This window comes from Rhinatrema bivittatum, chromosome 19 (genome assembly GCF_901001135.1).
Source record: "Rhinatrema bivittatum chromosome 19, aRhiBiv1.1, whole genome shotgun sequence".
In the NCBI taxonomy this organism is placed as follows: Eukaryota; Metazoa; Chordata; class Amphibia; order Gymnophiona; family Rhinatrematidae; genus Rhinatrema; species Rhinatrema bivittatum.
Window position 1 is genome coordinate 31,158,767 of NC_042633.1, and position 19,173 is coordinate 31,177,939.

At 43.5% G+C, this 19,173-nt stretch overlaps 1 protein-coding gene across 1 annotated transcript; it reads right to left on the bottom strand.

Moving 5' to 3' along the window:
- Window positions 1–1,474: 1,474 nt before the first annotated feature.
- On the bottom strand, window positions 1,475–13,147 carry LOC115080352 (vomeronasal type-2 receptor 26-like). Its single transcript, XM_029584497.1, has 5 exons — window positions 12,812–13,147; window positions 11,695–12,516; window positions 7,457–7,681; window positions 3,394–3,517; window positions 1,475–2,376 (listed from the first exon to the last, which is right to left on the bottom strand). The coding sequence occupies exons 1-5, from the start codon at window positions 13,145–13,147 to the stop codon at window positions 1,475–1,477; spliced, it is 2,409 nt and encodes an 802-aa protein (XP_029440357.1).
- Window positions 13,148–19,173: the final 6,026 nt, after the last annotated feature.

Genomic DNA, 19,173 nt, shown 5'->3' on the forward strand with positions numbered 1-19,173 from the left:
TGAAGACGAGGCCTGTTTCCCTTCCCCCCTCCATTAATGTAGAGAGCAGTGTTGGAACTGCAACTACGTGAAATATCTAGCTTAATTAGTTAGGGATAGTAACCGCCGCAATAAGCAAGCTACACCCATGCTTATTTACCCTGACTATGTAATTCAGTCCTTTTTGGTTGTTGTCTGTATTTAGATCCATTTTTCTTCATTCCCCCCTGCCACTGAAGCAGCGAGCTATGCTGGATATGCATTGAAAGTGAAGTATCAGACTTACTCACCTGCCATTGAAGCAGAGAGCTGTGCTAGATGTGCATGAAGTATCAGTCTTTCTCCCTTGCTGTTGAAGCAGAGAGCTACGCTGGATATGCATTGAAAGTGAAGTATCAGTCTTTCTCCCTTGCTGTTGAAGCAGAGAGCTATGCTGGATATGCGTGAAGTATCAGTCTTTCTCCCCTGCCGTTGAAGCAGAGAGCTATGCTGGATATGCGTGAAGTATCAGTTTTTCTTCTCCCCTGCCGTTGAAGCAGAGAGCTATGCTGGATATGCGTGAAGTATCAGTCTTTCTCCCCTGCCATTGAAGCAGAGAGCTATGCTGGATATGTGTGAAGTATCAGTCTTTCTCCCCTGCCGTTGAAGCAGAGAGCTACGCTGGATAAGCAATGAAAGTGAAGTATCAGGCTTATTTGGTTTGGAGTAGTATCTGCTGTAACAAGCCAGCTACTCCCTGCTTTTATGTGAATGGAAATCCTTTTTTTCCCCCACATTACCTCTTGCCATTGAAGCTTAGAGCAATGTTGGAGTCGCATTAACTGTGTACTAAAAGATCTTCATTGGCTTCCTATCAACTCGAGAATACAATACAAAACCTTATCCCTCATACATAAGTCCCTAGTAAATGAAAACACTCAATGGCTTCATGAGCCTCTCCAACTCCATTCTTCCAACAGACCTACACGAACTGCTCACCAAGGAACCCTCAAATTATCCGCCCCTAAGCTCACAAAACTCGCCTCCACAATGAAGAGAGCTTTCTCAATTGCAGGTCCCTCAATTTGGAATTCCATGTCCCCCGATCTTCGCATAGAATCTTGCACAACGAAATAAAAAAAAAAAAATTAAAAACATGGCTGTTCCAATAGGCCTTCTCCTAACCCACACGCACCCCACCACCGCAGAAATCATAACCAATCACTACTAAATTCTTGCTTCCAACTCTTACATAGTCTTGTTTTCATCTCCACTTTTTCCCCTCCCCCTATCATATTTAATGCCTAACATATTTAACGCCCCTGTTACCATGTTACCATGCGGTCCTTGTAATTTATTATTATCTTGTGATGAAGTTACTTGTTTCATATGCGTTCCATGTAATCATTTTGCCACTTATTTAGGCACTTTGTTTCCTCGTTCACTGTAAACCGATACGATGTGAAAACGGTTATCGGTATATAAAAACTATTAAATAAATAAAAATAAATAAAATTTACATTTTTTTTCCTACTAAATGTTCCTTGGTGTTCCTCTCTGGCTGCAGGAGAATAATATAACACTTTGGAAGAAAGATTAGGAAGAGTAACCCCGCACCAGAGGATAGGATGGCAAAGATCTCTACTGCCACCATGTACTTCCCTTGTGTACTGAGGTAGGCAGGAATGAAAGACAGCCAGACGCTCACAAAGACCAACATACTGAAGGTGATAAACTTGGCCTCATTGAAGCTGTCAGGTAACGTCCTAGCCAGGAAGGCCACAATGAAGCTAATGATGGCCAGGAAGCCCATATATCCCAGCATGCAGTAGAAGAGTATGGTCAATCCATCATTGCACTCAACGATTATCTTCCCGCTTTCAGATCTGGTGTTGATCTCAGGAAAGGAAGGGTGGCTAGCAATCCAAAATATGCAGATGACCAGTTGGATGAGGGAGCAGAAAATAATGATAAGGTTGGGTATCTTTGACCCAACCCATTTTCTGAGCTGATTGCGAGGGTTGACAGCCTTGAAGGCAATAATCACCGTAACTGTTTTTGCTAATACACAAGATACACTGATAGTGAAGATGAGTCCAAAGGTGGGCTGGCGGACCATACAAGTGAGCTTCATGGGGAATCCAATAAATGTTAAGGAACAGAGGAAGCATAGTGAGAGGGTGCAGAGGAGAAGGTAGCTGAGGCCTCGGTTATTGGCTCTGACAATTGGCGTATCCTGGAAGAGGTAGAAAATGAAGAGAACGAGGATGGTGGTGAAAGACAAGATGACAGCAAGAGCAGCTAAGGCTGCTCCCAAGGGTTCCTGGTAGGACAGGAACTCGATGGCTTTTGGAAAGCATTTTTCTCTACTCTCATTGGGCCATTGGTCGTCTGGGCACTTGCAACACTTGGTTGAATCTGAAAGAGACAACTGATTCCAGTTACACCCCCATGCTATGGATACAAACTTTCAATCTATGTAATAACTTTACAAAGCTCTTTGGGAGAAATTATCAAAGGCACTTAAGCACATAAAACCTAGCGCTATGGTGGGTATGCACATAAAACCATGCATGGAATACAATTTCACTCAAACTTTTACATGCATCCTACATAGGTATTCTGGGGGGAGGGGCTATTTGGGGTAAAAACTACCCACAGACTTTAGCCTATGTGGGCTGTTTGACAATTGCCCTCCCAGTGTCCCATAGGAAATCTAAATATCAAGCCTGGAAGCCATATAAAAACATTTTATGCATCTATGAGGTCAATACTTAATTGCCATAAAACTGGAAACAGTACCTAGTGACTCAGGGTTTCACTATTCGAATCAAAGTTATTAAGATGCCTTTTATTAAAAGAACATAAAAAGTATCCTGAGTTACTCTTGTACATGAAATACCAAGACGATGACAATGGTCCTTCTATTATATCAGTATATTTCTTATGTTGGTCCAATTAAGGTATCCCAGCCTTATTAAACAATAATAGGCTGCAGAAACTGAGTTGTAGGATCTTGTGTCAGATTAATAAAAGTGAAAATTGAGAACTGCATGCCCAGTGTTGCCTCGTTCAGCATTTCTGTAGCTGGCTGTCCTGACTGTGGGAACTACTAATGGATGGAGTCTGTTCAAGAACAGAAAGACACCTGGGTTTTGATCACCAAGTAGCTAAAACATCTGTTCTTCCCCATTGTAACTATGGACCTTTCATTTTATTACTTACTTACAGAAATTGGAACTACAATTCCCAGCATGCAGTGGGTGTAAAATGAGGACTGGCTCATGGGCAAACTTAGCAATTACGGAACTCAAATGAATCAGCCAAACTCATTCATGACAAGTCCAGGATGCAGTGCGTTATAGCCTTGGTACATCAAAGCCTTGGCATGTTAGAGTCTCACATTATCTCACAGAAGGACAAGATATTGCTCACCCGTTTCATTGGCTATTTCTCCAGTGGAACAAGGGACACAATCGAAACAGCAGCTGGGCTGCCCCCTTCTGGCAGATTTCCTGAACCCAACAGAGCAGCTGTCACTGCAGATAGAGTGAGGAGTCTGTGAATTATGAATAAATTAAAACATTATCATGGTTAGTATGTGCTGCCAGAGCAAGCTTTTGGGGTGTGCAACTTGTGGTGCAGATACACCCTGCCAATGCAGTTGCAAAAGAGCTGCTTCTCTCGTTCATGATATTGTCTGCTGGGCATAGGAGTTGCTGCAGCCCCAGGGTCACTGCAATTGCTGGCCTGCTGGGCCTAAGAGCAGGTGCTGCCGGCTTCCTCAGTGCTGAAGAACAATTTGCTGCTCCTGCCACTTCTGCTCCCTTTCTCCAAGATGGCCCATGCTGCAGGCCTGAAGATAAGCTGTTGTGACCCCCCCCCCCCCCCCCGCTCTCTCCCCATTTACCATATGCCCCAACACATAGAAGATTGAAACCAGAAACCGGTGTTCCTGACTTTCTCTTTTTGCCATCAGTTCCTCTCCTTCCTGTGCAGTTCAAATAGCACATCTTCACGGAAGAGAGAACAGCTGGCAACAAGATGGTGAAGATAGAGCCACCCGCCACGAGCTCCACTCTCTTGCCTGTCAGGCTGTGAGGGAATGAGGACAGAGAGGAAGGAAATGTAGGGGAGGAGAGAGAAAAGGTCAGGGGGTTGAAGGATGAGAAAGTTTGGGGGAAGAAGCCTAGAAAGCAGGTCAGGAAATATGGAAGGTGAGGAGGTTGAGAGGAGATGAAGGGTTTGGGAAGAAGAGTATGGAAGGTGATGGGAATAGAATGGAAAATAATTGAGAGGGCAAGATGGAAGGTGATGTGTTGAAGGTAAGGTAGAAGAAATGGGGTTGGAAAGTGAGGGAGGGGATAGGATGGATGTTGAGAAGGATTGGAAGGTAAGGGAGGGAGGATGGAAGAAGAAGAGGGGAGTGTTTCAGCTCCAGAGGAATAGAAGGTGAAGGAGTTGATAGAAGAATGGAAGAGGGGTTGGAAGGTGAGGGAGAGGAGGAAGAGGTGAAAGTGGATGAAGAGAAGGATGTAAGGTGAGTGGAAGGTTGAGAGAGGGGAAAGGCTTTCAGAGAGCAAGAAAGGTGGCACCTGTAAAGTGAAAGGACAAGGGAGTCAGAAAGCCAGAGATGGTGAAATGAGCAACCGAACAAGAGAAAGCGAGAGGACTCAGAGGAAGCAATAGTGGATCGAGTATGGAGGTGTATCTATGGGATGGGTAGAACTGGAGGGAGGAGGGAAGAGAGCGAGAGAGAGAAAGAAATGGAGAACATTGAGTTGACAGGGAAAGATCAGTCAGAGAGAGATGTAGGGAAAGAAGTGAAGAGAATAGGAGAAGAGAAGAGAAATGAGAAATGGACAGGAGACTCTGAAAAAGGAGTTAGCAGACTCCTTTTTCAGAGTCACAGGAAAGCAGAAGAAAAGACATGAGGCTCAAAATGATTTGAAAGATAAAATGTCCGGACAACAATGGTAGATTAAAAGCATTTCATTTTCAGTTTGGTGAATGCAATATGTCAGCTTTGTCAATGTGCTTCTCTGATATCTTTGTATTTTGCACAATATAGGAGGACCTGCATTTCTGTTTCTAATTCTCTGCTGTTGCACTGCATGCAAAATCTGGTATCTTGGGGTTTCCATTTCAGTTGTTGCTTGCATATTTCTATTTCTAATTTTGGTCAATCTCATTCTATGTTGAAAAACTGTCTTTGCTCTCTGAGTGTGTCACGGCTCAGGTATTCAGATAGTTAGTTGCTCTGTAGAAGGATCTGTAACAATCCTGCTTATTTTGTTGTTTGAACTGGAGGTGTTCGGTGCATTCTAGAGCTTTTTGCCTTTTCATAACTAGGGTTCTTGCTGTTTTCAGTCCTGGGAGTCAGTGCTGTTTTGGTATGGCAAGTTTGCTATACTAGTTCTGAATTGCTTTTTTGCAAGGTTTTATACTGTATCACAGAGTGACTGGTAGTGGAGAGAGTTTGTGTTGCTATTACTGAGGTGACACCAAATGTGAATACTTTGTTTTTGTATGGTGAGTTGAAGGGAGAACTTCCGAGTTCTGCTCTGTACCCATTTTCTTATAAGCAAATAGTACTACATAAAACACACTGTGATCCTTACTATAAGAAAGAGAAGAACCAGCTCAGGGTAGTGTCTCCAAATACTATTTCTTGAAGTTAATTTAATAATATAGAAAGATCAAGGGTGCCAAATGTGACAAATAAATCCAACAATATTATTTCCACAGTACCATCCTTATTAATCTCTTGATGCAATTAATCTACCAAAGAGACTAATGTCAATTCTATGTTATGTTTGTGGTGAAAAACAGATTGAAAAGAGTCTTAGGAACATTACATTTGTCTACCAAACCCTGTACCTGAACTGCAATTGCCCTTTCAATCATATTCCCTAAGACAAGTATGTTTGAGACTGGTCTTTAATTTTAATGCTTACGGATCTCCAACAAAAGTTTCAATAGGATTGGGTGAATATAGCTTGCTCCTCTGACAATGTAGCATCATCGTTAAACAATTCAATAGACACCTTAGTCTCCAGCTAAGCGAATGGGGCCTAACACTTGCTGAGAAAGACCTAATATAAACATAGCTGCAAGAAAATCTGTTACTGCATCAGTCATGCATATTTTTATGAATGTTAAAATCTCCCAGTACATAGTGAGGTCCATTTTCAGCCACTGTGCGGCTCAGCTAGTTAGCCATATAAATATATCCAGCCAACTAGCAGGGCATATTAAGCGGCGCAGTTGTGTCTTAAAGTTAGCCGGTTATGTCTAACCGGCTAACTTTAGGGCAGCCCTACAGCCCAACCAGAGTTAGCCATTTAGGGTAGCTGGCTAACTCCAAATATCGGAGTTAGCCCTTTAAGTTAATTGGCTAACTCCGCTCCTCCCCAGAATGCCTACTGCTCGCCCACGGAACGCCCCCATCTTATCTGGATAAATATATATGTGGGTAAGCCATTTAGATGAATAACTATTACATTATCCGTCTAAATATTTATTTATTTATTAGTTTTTATATACCGGTGTTCAATTTGCAATATCACATCGGTTTACATTGTAACTGTGTTCAGGAAGAAGGGTCTTCTTGTTTTACATTATAACTTCTTCTTGTTTTACATTATAACATTCGGTAGATCTTATTTAACATTGTAACTATATGGACTTCAAAGATTATAAAGATCAAGTTTCAAATCAGCAGGTAAATCTGCTAAGTCTAAATGGGAAGAACCAACCTCCCCTGGACCATGACAAATTACAAACAAACCCCAGTGGTTTTGTTTCCTAGATATTAGGTATAAGTCCTAAGACCCAATATTTAACAGGACAGACAATAGGTAAACAGTTCGGTATCATCGCCTACTGGAAGTGGTAGTATAAAGTAAAACCATGACAGAATTCAAGCATGCTTGGGACATGTGGTAGGATGGGTAACGGAAGTATAAGCTAGAGTTATTGAAGGCCATATGGGAGCCAGAAGACCATACCTCCTCAGAAACCAAATGAGTTGATACTGGCAAGTTGGAGGTAGCCAGAGACTGTCCAGGAAGGTCATGGGGGTCATAGGAGATAGGATGTTAAGACAACTACATCAAATATTTTGTAGCTGTTTAAATTATTTATTTATTTTGAACATTTGTATGCCGCCGATTCACAGCTCTAGAAGACATACAAAATCAACATACCTAAAAAATCTAACAAACAAATTATTACAAAGCATCATCTTAAGACATGATGGATGGGTGGGCCAGGGTGTTGCTTTAATTAGGGAAACTTGTCTGCTCATCTAACCTATGAAGAAGTCAGCAAAAAGCTGACTTAGAAAAGGAGCAATATCCTACAAACAATCAAACTTGTACAGCTGGAAGCTGGTATACAGTATACCCTTAGAGGTACAGACCTGAAAAACTGAGCAGAAAGGATGAGCCAATTGGTCTTCATCTGCCATCAACTATATTAGTATGTTGGTCCTCACCTGGTTATTTTGATTCCATAAGATGGCAGTGATATTCAGAATGATTTCCTCCCCCGGGGCTTCCCTGGCATCATATCTACCCACTTTTATTACTTCATAGGTGTCATTCGGGTGTATCTGGATATTCATGATGTCAAAGACAGCAGGCACATCCCCATTCTCATCAAAGTAGACTTCCTCTTTGGACTCTGTTGTGAAACGCACAACCTTCAGATAATGGAGGACCTGTAGAATTCAGTGATGAAAGAAAAACATTATGCTGAATAGGTAGATAATTCTCTGCTACTTTATTTTACCTTTATGGACTTTCCTATGGACAATTGTTTCTGCTTCTACCCCACCAGATGTCCATTTTCCCTCTGTTATGTGTCTACGTCCCAGGTATCTGCTCAAGTTGCCACCTCACCAGTCCCGTTATGCCACATTGCATGCCTGGATTTGTAATGGAGAAATGTAGCACTATATTTTCAGGAAATAAATAATTGGCTAAATCAATACCAACCCACCAAAATCACATGAAGACCTCATAAAGAGAACATGTACAAAATAACTGTAAACTTAATATAATTTTATTACAAATCATAACCCAGAATAATTTTTAATACATACATCATAAATAAATAAATAAAAATATACTTACAAAAATTTGCAAATTATACACTACTATACAAAATTATCAAAAAAATAAAAGGAAACATTGAAATAACAAAAAACATTGGAGCCAATATTCAAAGATATCCGGTTATCTAAATTATGTGGATATAACTTATCCGGAAAACTTAGAAGGGATATTCTACAGCACAGCAATGCTGCTGAATACAACCAGTTATGTTCTAATCAGCTGAATAAGTTATTATCCAGAGAACTTTAGACCTGCTATTGAGCAGGTCTAACTTATTTAGTTAATTTAACTCGACAAGTTGCCCCACCTCAATCCACCCACAGCCCCGCCCCCAAGATATCCAGCTATCTACTTATCCGGATAAATACATATCCGGCTAACTGGTGGCTGCTGAACATAGCCAGTTATTCAGCAGCTGCCACTTAGCTGGATAAGTCTCTATGTATCCAGCTAAGTAGCTCGAAATATCAGCCCCTATATTTTCATGCATGCTATTGGGTTAAATTAGGACTAAATCATCCTAGGAGAGCTGGTAACCCTACTGCAACCTCTACCTTCTGCTTTCAGAGCAGCAGCAGCACTGGCCATGGGGATGAGGAGAATGTGCTGCACTCTTTGTTCCATGTTTGCCCCTCCTCTTCTTCTACCTCATGGAGGGTAGGTTGGGAGGGGCAGAGGCCTGATAGTCTCCGCACACCCATGTATTCAGCAATATTCCTTCTAAGCCACATGGGTGTGTGGTTAACCACAACTTTAATCAAAACACGACTTCTTTATCTCCCAGTAGGTCAGGACATGGCTACTTTCAATTTTCAATTCATAATTGCCTTCAGTCATTCTAGTGAGTCATCCCACCCACTTGCCTCGGCCAGCCAATCTGTTCAACCTGAATCCTCTGATTCCGCTTCTGCAGTTCTCTTGTGTCTGGAGTGGGATGGGGGAAGTAGATGGAGGAGGGCAGAGCAGAGACATAATTTGCTCTCCCTCCCGGCATTTTGGTACTTCTTCCTACTTATGCCTGTGGCCAGTCAACTGAGTCCTCATTCCTGTGGCCTGCCTTGATTGGCTGGGGAGGGTTGAAACTTGCTTCACAAATGTGATCCCAGTGCCTCTTGCCTCCAGGTATAGGGAGAGGAGGGGGAGAAATATGGTGTCTTACATGCTAAAAGGATGGGGAATGTATGCAGTGGGATGGAGAGTGAAGAGGGAAAGAATCAGGAGCTGAAGAAGTCAGGCAGATGCTGAAGAAGGTGACTGGAAGAGGCAAGGGCAGATGCTGAGGAAGGGGTATGAGGCAGGTTGACATGCAGGGGAACAGAACGTAAAACGGGGCAGATTCTATGGAATAAAACTTTCATCTTGAGTAAGAATTTTCCTGATTTTGTTTCTCTGAAAACTACAGAGCATTTATAGGGTTTAACCATTTGGGATCCCTTTGAACCTGTGACCAAACCGGCATTTCATCCTCTTGATCCAATTCCAGCAAATTCTCTGAAAGAAGTGCAGAATACTATTATCCCTAAAATGACCACACTTTGCCGCTTGAAGGACTGGCTCCAGCTAATTTAAAACAACCTGTGATAAAGACGATTCTTCAATCTAAAATGGGGCGGAATGGTGACTGGAATAATTATAGACCTGTATCGAAACTTTCTTTCATATCTAAAGTTCTTCAAAATATTGTGCTGTCCCAGTTAGTTAATCATAGGGAAAACCAGGATATTCTTCTTCCTAATGAAGTTGGATTTAGGAAGCGTCATTCGATGGAAACCTCTTCTGTCTTTAACCGATTCTGTGTTACGAGGACTTGATTCTCGGGAATCTTATTTTCCTATCCTAATCCATCTGCCTGAGGCCTTTGATTCCGTAGATCATCTCAGGTTACTTCATAGATTGACTGAGATTGGGATAAGTGATGGTGCTCACAAATGTTTCTCTTCTGTTTTTTTCGGATAGGTCATTTCAGGTTAAACTCGATAATCATTTTTCTGACGTGTTTCAAATTGGAAGGGGTCTGCCACAGGGTTCTGCCCTTTCGGCCACTCTTTATAATATTTATGTGCTTCCCTTGTGTGAATTGCTGGCAATTCCTGGAGTCCTCTTCTCCTTAATGCTAAGGGGGAAGTTAGGGGATGGCATCCCAAGATCAGTAAAACAAGTCTGAATTATAAGTCAGTTTATAACTCAGGGAAGCATGGAGGCAGCCTTCTGAAACCCAGGTCACAGACGGTTGCTGACCTTTTGTGGAAAAAGACTGAGTTTATTTTTTATGAACTGATGTTGGACTTTGTTTTTCTCGCTCGTCAGTGACAGTAAATCATTTATTTTTTCAACAGCCTTGGAGTCCATGCAGTGTTTTTTGTGGTCCTGATGGACTGGTGTAAAGAAAAAAATCCTGTGTTTAGAATAAACCATATGGGCCTTAGAAAGTAAATATTTCCCCCCTGTGCAGGAACCCAGGTCGGTCATTGGACCTTGGAATGTCTTTGACCATCCCCGTGTCCCTCTGTGCTCATGTGCAGGCTGGGATGGGGCCTACATCTATGTGACCTAGGACAAATCACTTAGAGGTAAATATTAAGACTCGCGCGCGGGCGCAGGTGTGCATGTTTTCCAGCTCGCACACGTGGACGCAACGTTTTCAAAACCTTTGCGCGGGTGTTTTAAAATTGGCTATTCACGTATACATGTGCGCACGATTTTATATAGACGCGCATATATGTGCACAAATGCTGCGTCTACCACGTAAGTGGGCGGGATTCTAGTAAACGCACGCCGACACAATTACCTGTTTTCCCAGTTCGTTCCCAGTTTGCCCCAATAAAGAAGAGGAATTCCTAAACCCCCTAGCTAACTTGCCTCCCTTTTACATGCAGAAGTAAAGTTACACACTTCTGCATGTAAATATTTACACACAGATTTCATGGTACAGACCCGGCCCACCCATGTCCCACCCATTCCCCGCCCAGACCCTGCCCCTGTTACCGAAAAAACTATTTTGTGGACGTACTGGAAGATATGTGCCTACTAGCGTGGTTTTTAAAATCCATGCGGCGCGTGCCAGGCCAGGTCACGGACATATCTCCCGGCTTTGGTATGTGTAGGGCTTTTAAAATCGAACAGTTTTTTCCCCCGTGCTTCATTTCTAGTCCCATCTGAGCCAATGAATCCTTGTGGGACTTTAAACAAGTCACTTAAGTTCCCTGTGCTTCAATTCAAAGTGGGCATTGACCATCCCTGTTTGACCTTGTGCATGTCATTTAATATCCCTGTATTTCAGTTCCAATCCTGGCTTATTCATTAACTCTTTGTGTGATCTTGGGGGGGGATCACACAGCCTCCCTGTGCGATAGTTCGAACCCTCAGGTCTGCCAGTTATCCTCTGGAAGATCTTCACCAAGTACATTTCACCAGTTTTGCCAATTGTTAATTTAATAATTATCTAGTAACTTTATGCCTTCTCCCCTGGCCATTGAAAGCTTTCATGCAGTGAAGAAACCAGTAATGTTTTATCCAATCATCTTCATATATATATTTCAAAACCTCGAACGTTTAAACACCACCAGAATCTTGTTTGCATTTAGCATTATAAAAATCCAATTATTTTCATCATTACCTGCCATGGTTTGATATTATGAATGTTGGTGTCTATTCCAAAATTATCTTCCATGGGTTCAACTGAAATCATGTTGTGCAGAGCATGTGCATAGGCATAAACAGCCTGGTAAGCATGATAGGTACCACTTAAATCAGTCAACTGAAAGATAGCTGGGTCCAGTGCTTTGAGGTCCTCGTCACCTGTGCATGGGATGATGTCTTTCCCAGTCACCACATGAGTCAAGTTCTGTCCTTCCCATTGACACCCAAATGTCTTTTCCCAGAACAGTTTGGTGAAGGTGTCCCATGGGTGTGCAGAAGGCCTAATATGGTAGAGGAAATTAGAGAAGTGGGGGATGTCACTGGTGGATCCAATGAACACCAAGCTGCCATTGAGTAGCCTCCAGGACTCCCTGGTGAACATATGAGGGTTGATGGCAAATGAAGGTGAGACCCAGACCTTGGCAGTAATGTTCCTGAGGGAAAAGAGCTCCAGGATAGGCTTCAGGTGCACTTCCAAGCAAAGACATACAATCACACTTGCTGAGGACTGGTGAATCACCTCTGCCACTTTCACCAGCCTCTCACTGGGGTAGCGATCATCAATCTTCTCCAGGAAAGCTACACAGCCACCATTCTCCACCACCTCTTGCCGTATCTTCTGACTTTGCAGGCTGGTAATATCTATGTTGGAAAACAAGATTCCCACCCATGTCCAATTGAAGTAGTGGAGCAGCTGGGCAACTACTCGAGGCAGCAGGGTGCCTGCAGGATAGGTGCGTAGGAAAGATGGGAACTGGATCTTATCACTCAACATTGGATGCTGTGCTGAAATGCTGATCTGAAAAGAAAGATTTCCATCATCTCTCTCATATATATATTGACAGGGAGCATAAAATATATCAGTGACTTGGGTGAACAATGGTGAGAGTATTTTAAGGTTTTTTATTTCATCTGAGATTGTCCTGGATTTTGCCTCCTTAGATTTATGAACTTGTGACTCCAGTTTCTCTAAGAAAAGAAGGAACTGGAAGTTCATGAATGAAATGGGGGAATAACGGATTGTGAAGACAAAAGGGAATCAAGTGTTAACCCATTGACTCTTTGACGGAAACATAGTCAGAGAAATCTCATACCTGTGGGATCCTATAAACCCCAAGTATCCTGGCCATGACCTCAGACACTGAAGAGTAGAGCTCCCCAATGATGCCTGCCAGAGTCAGGTGAGCCTCACACTTATAATTTGGGAGTGTTCGGTTCCTCCCAGACAGCAGCAGGAGAGTGTCCTGGAGAGCGACTACCTCTGAAAAACAGGAGTCCATGAACCGGAAGCCCAGGGTGTGGTTTGGCAGCAGATGCTGGTTCTGGTTAATTTCTTCTGTGGCAAACATGATGGCCAATATATCACGGTAAAACCGGATCTGAAATCTGGTGGGAATAAACAACCTGCTGTCATCATATTCTTTCACCATTTGTTTCTTTATTTAACTTTTATCCTGCCTTAGCCAGAAAGGCTCAAAGTGGTTCACAATTTAAAATAAATCAAATCATCAAACTGTGGCCCTTCTGCTTTGTTTGTTCCTCTCTGTTTGGCCTTAATTGTGGCCTTCTTACACTGTGTGTCCTAACCTGTATTTATTTGTTTGTGGCACTAATCTGTGGCCTTCTTCTCTTAGGGCCTGATTCACTAAGGCATTTCTCCCATTCTGTGTCTATGGGAAAACACCTTGATGAATCCGGCCCTTCTTGTTTTGTCTTCTACAAGTCCTGTCTGTTTCTCTTTTAGTGGGCACCTTTTTCACTTTTGCATCAGTTCTGCCTTTGTGATTGCCTTTCAGTACCAGCCCTTGGTGTGTGTCTCTTCCAGTTTAAGTCCTGCCGGCCACCAGCACCTGAGGGCTCAACCCAAGGGGAAAATGGCCGGTAGAGGCAGTAGAGCCTGATTCTTGTTCTGCGCAAGCCAGTCTAGCCAGTGTCCAGTCCCAGTCCGGTGTTATGGGTTACAACAGTATTACACCAACAAAATACACTTCAGAAAATTAAAATAAGTGTCAGACAATAAACAGATAAAGAGGCCTACCCCTAACCACACACAAAGGGGGCCACTACCATGGAGGTGATCTGGGGAAGGGGAGGGCAGATGGGCTCAATTTAAGCCTAGCTCTTCTTTCAGTGGTTTTTGCACCCAGCCCACCCATAGCAGGTAAGATTGTGTGTCTTCATGCTGTGGGATAGCTATGGAGAGGTACCAAACAGTCATGACATGGGGAGGAGGGGGGTAGACCATGCCCTAAGAGCGCACAGCAAATGCTCTGTTGAAAGCTGGTCAGGCAGGGTATACTGAGCGGGTACCTGCCACCATGTGTCATGGGTGAATGAGAAAGTCTTTGGCTTTGATGGTCGGGATGTGCATGCTCTGGTGTATGCATTGTTGTAGTAAGGAAGGGAACAACATCACCCTCAGACACAGTATAGACAGAGGCTAATACGCCACATCAATCATTTAGACATACATATGTGTTCTGACCTTGTTTTGTACAGACTACCTCCTGCAGTTTGTTTACCTACCCCTCCCCAATGGAGATGTTCTGGACGGTTCGTCATCACCCATCATTGATGTCTTTGCCAAGCTGGTTCCCTACCTGCTAATGAGGTGGTCAGAGTCATTAGTCATGACTGAAAAATTTCTACACATAGCAGCATGACAGACATCTGTCAGAAGCATATATGATAATTACCATGTCTGAGTTATAGTCAGGGCAGCCATGTGGACAAGCAAGGGCTTCAAAGCAGAAAAAAACTGAAAGGTGGCCACTCTGTTTGGAAAATAACCATTCTGCAAGTTAGTCTCCCTGGCAGTCCTCAGCCTATGTGTTTTAAGGGTGGCCCTAGATAGGATAAGGGCTGTAACTGCTACTACCAATTGGAACATACAAACTACTCTGCAAATTTTCTATGTAACTACATAAAGTAGGACAACAGGACCAGTCCTGAGCTGCACCGGCCAAGGGCCTTGCTGTGCCCTGACATCGCTATATTTCTCAATGGCTACCTGTGACATGTCAGGCTAGGTTCTTAGCTTCCAACACAGCTTTGTCTTGGGTTCAATGAGGTGAACCTTTTGTTAGGTGACATTGGATACTATTGTAGTCCGCACTAAATATACTCTGAACTTTTAATTTCTGAGGCGACTTTCAACTACAAATGAAGGCAGGATGGCATTCTATTCCCAATCCAGCCTTCAGAGATTCATACCAGCATCCTTGTCCAACATCCCCAGGCAGCTAACATAACCAATGTGACAGCCCAAGGGCCAAAGCCCTCACCGTCTGTACATGAGAGTTGACTGCTTAGCTAGGTGTAGCAGGTCACAGATGTGCATGGTGATATGCAACTCCAGTGAGATATGTTAGCTTGCAGTGACCTGTGAGAAGTTTGGGATTGCCATGTGCTTTGCAAAACGCATGAAGGGAAGGGCTGCTAGGTCAGCACTCCAGTATCAGAACTGCCTCAGATACAACTCAGGCTGTGCTATCACCTGTGTCTTTGCAGGTACATGTGACACTATGCAACTGAAGTACATGTGGAGATCTTAAGATGCACACAGATGTCTGCTAGGGAGTCAGGCTGGAAATGTGGAGTCTGTGATTGATGCCTGTAAGTGTCAACTTGTAACTTCAGCTTGTGCCTTTAAGCAGCTGAAGTACTAGTGATTTTTATAACTTCTAGAGCACTTGGCTCCATGTTCTAGGCCCTGTTGGAATTCCATCATACCTAGGCTACTATCTCGCCAACATGTGAGGGCTAGGACAGGGTCCAAGGCATAACCAAGGCAAGCAAGAAGGCACCAACTATGGCAACCTCTGTACACTGGGTTGCCAGTCCTACACGAAGGCTATTGGGATGTTACTCTTTTGGACTGGTAATCACTATGAAAAGGTTAGGGCAGCCACATTTCATTGGTGTTAGGTTTATTTAGTGTGTACATTGTCTACTACAGTCTCTTGCACCTATTGTTCTATTATGACTAGGTGGTCTAACTAGGCCTAAGTGGTTGCTATGACACACTGACCCAGAAAGAGGACCTGTCAAGGATGCACATTTGAGCATCACAGACCACTTGCACGTTGATGGAGTGGAAGAGCTTTCTATTGCGGTAGATCTCCTCCCTGCGGCGGGGTGGGATGATGGCTATGTGAGTGCAGTCGATAGCTCCCAGAACATTTGGAAAGTTGGCAATGGCATAAAACCCCGTGTTCAACTCCAGCAAGTCCTGCCGATTAATGCGGGCAGGTACAGCTGTTATGACCTGGCCCAGACAGCGGGAAAATGAGATTTGGGACATTCCCCCGATGGCCCCAACTGTTGTTTGGAATGAGCAAGATGTCATGAAAAGGAGGGGGCACAAAAGTTTGGTGAGGTCCGGTATAGCGTGGGAACTTTCCGTGAGGTCTTCATATAATTCCATGATAGCCTGACAGCTAAGGGAATACCTGCTAACCACGTGTTCCTCCGGCATGCCTAGCAATGAGGTTCGTGGATGAGCCACACAGGTGCTCATCTTCCTAAAGCTACAGCAGTGCTGGTCTCCTGTGTGGCCAGCACTGCTGTGGGTCAGGACGCTCGAGCGGCGGGCCTGGTGGCTCTGGCTTCGGTGATGGGACTTCCCTAGGAGGGATTTGAACTTCCGTTGCCTGTTGTGGTTCTTGTTGCTGTCAACACCGCCAAGCTGCCCAAAACAACCAGTATCCCACTACAAGTAAACTTTTCCCTAACACTGTAGCTTTAGGAAGAAAGGCCAAGTAAGAAAAGGTGTTTTTATTGATCCAGGAAGCCTTGGTAGGTGTGTCTGATAGAAGGCCTCATTTTATCAGACCACAATAATAGCTGCGTTCTGCAATAACGGACGTTTTCCTGCGATAAAAACTTTTTTGGCCCTCTACAGCAAAAAAAAAAAATGTGCTGTTATTTCTGATGTTAAAACCCACGCTATTGTGAATTATTTCACCGCTAAATGTGGTAGGTACCCCTAATTTGCATAATTTTCAAGCTTTTGCTTACTCATTATCATATTTGCATACTAACGTGGGTCACACTAAATATCGCTCTTGTAACGCACGTTAGACCCCTTTTATCATGCCATGTGGCCCTAACGCATTTTGATGATTGACCCTATAAGTTTGACAATAGGAGTCTCTCATAACAAAACTTTTCTACAATTGGCTTCTTGGAAATGTGTTCCTTCATTGTGAGGACTATAACGTCAGCCCCATGCTTCCTTCTCTTTAATTTGCAATATCAAAACATAACATTACAAAAACACCACCAAACTAAAAGTCATCTGAAGATTTTCAACTAATATTTTATTTTATTTATTTATTTAGCATTTTTCTATGCCGAGCTTCATGGTTAAATACCATATCAGATCGGTTTACATCGAACGGGGGATAGAGAACTTGTAACAAAACGGAACAGCAAATTATAATCGGAAGGAGAGCGAAAGTTACATTAAACAAGGATATGCTGCTTGGCTCTGTGACCTAGGCCCCCATTTATTATCAATTAAATACCAGGTCTCTTTCCTGGTTAGCAATTGAAATAAAAACATGAATTTCCCATTTGGGTTGTCTTACCCCTCACAGCGTGCTGGCTTAGGGGTCTCTCTGAAGTCAAGGACTGGGTAAACCACCCTAGTTTGAGCCAAGGCAATCACTCCAAGGACGAAGTCTCCATCCATGGTGAAAGGGCTCATCTTCAGGAGCTCCAGTTTGCATCCTGGCACTGAGGCTTTTCCCATGACAGCAGCCAGCAGCAGAAAACTCAGCCAATCAAAAGGTCTCATTTCCTTGCCCTCATTCACAAAGTCCCGGGTTTCATATCAGGAAGCACAGAAGATACAAAGAAAAAGGGAAGGTAGCAAATAAAGCAAAGTGATGCATAAGCAAAGAGAAATCAAACACACAGCTAAAGAGAAGAGACAAGGAAAAGTCTAAAATAAAATGAAAACCATAAAGTGAAGCAAGAGAGAAGCTATAGAAAGATCCACCACAGAGCTAAGGATCTGGAGAAGAGGAGAAAGGTTCAATAAACATGGTTCGCAATCTGGAGAGAAGAGGAGTCTGAAATGCAAATAACTGTGCAACGCGTCTGGGTTTGGAGGCAGCGAGTTTATATCTTCTCTGCCTGGGGGTTGTTTCACTGACCCTGCAGTGGTGCAGCGACAATTAAACAAGGTGGTTGTCAGGTGCATCCCCTACCCTCATTACACGATGAGTAGGTGCGTGACCTTGATAATCACAGCCTGACGTGTCCTCTGGGACCTATGGGAGGAAGCACACAAATGAGTTCTAATTTCAGGTTCTTTCTTTTGTTTTCTTATTTTAGAAATAGGAAGATTAACTCTTTGTGTCCAATAAGGAATAAGTCCAGCACTGAGATATCTGGAGATACTGAGGATGCAGAGAGGGCTTGATTTTCAAAGCAACTTGCACATATTAAACGCCGATCCATGCATGTCGGAGGCTTTTCAGTATTAATCAGGGGCACGTATAAGAACAAGCATGTCGCTGGGTTCATAAGCATGTTTATATGCACTGGGGAAAGGCACTCTAGGTGGTGGAGTCACAGCAGAATTGTGACTTACCCGCGTGCTTTTTGATTTTAACGATTAAACGCAGAAGTTATGTGAGATACTTTGTTTTATGAACTCAGCCAATTACCTGAGAATTTTCCAAGCAAACCTATGCACGTTTAATTTTCTTTGAAAATACTCAGTAAGGTTAGCGTGTGCAATGTACGCGGCAGACATTTCCGCTCTGAGCTCTCACTATGGAGTGACCAGGAGCCAAACTCAGTGATATGTGCCTAACAGGGATGTGCTGTTAATTGTTTCATTTTAATCGGATTAGTGCCCACAGGGATGGTAACTTTTAAACCAGTGCAAGGGTGCACATTTGTGCGTGGGCGTCGGCCCGTGCCCAGAGACACGGCTATTTTCTAACATGCGTGCATGTTAGAAAATAGCCTGGCTGCGCACACACGGGCGCCAAATTTTAAGTGGATGCACGCCTGGGCACGCGAAACCTCTTCTACCGTGTAAGGGGGGGGGATTTTAAAAGGGGCCTGCGCCCTCGCCATTCCCAGTTTACCAGTATGTCCACCAGTTCGCCCAGTTAACAACTAGCTCCTCCAGCTCCCCCCTGGTTTGATAGCCTAGTCTCCCCCCCAGACCTTTTAAACCCCTCAGAAATGGCTCGATCACTTACACATCATCCCGCAGCGGACCTCGGCGCTCAGCGGGGCGTGTCAGCATTTACGCATACGTTTCTTGGCCAGGCCCTGAAATGCCCATTGCCTCCACCCCTTTTTGGAAACTTTTCTACCAAAGGATTAATGATTAATGAATGATCGATGGTATCGAAGGCAGCGATAGCCATCCAGTTTGCCCGCCATTTTCATTTATTGATTTTTAGGGTAGTAGCAGAATGTGCTGTGCAAG

What these genes read in the sequence shown, in the direction of transcription:
- LOC115080352 (XM_029584497.1), bottom strand. Translation starts at nt 13,147, where the DNA reads ATGGTGAAAGAATATGATGACAGCAGGTTGTTTATTCCCACCAGATTT. An exon ending in GGGTTTATAGGATCCCACAG is followed by an intron (nt 12,517 to 12,811) that starts GTATGAGATTTC and finishes CTTTCTTTTCAG; the next exon opens with ATCAGCATTTCAGCACAGCA. An exon ending in AGAAATAGCCAATGAAACGG is followed by an intron (nt 2,377 to 3,393) that starts GTGAGCAATATC and finishes TGTCTCTTTCAG; the next exon opens with ATTCAACCAAGTGTTGCAAG.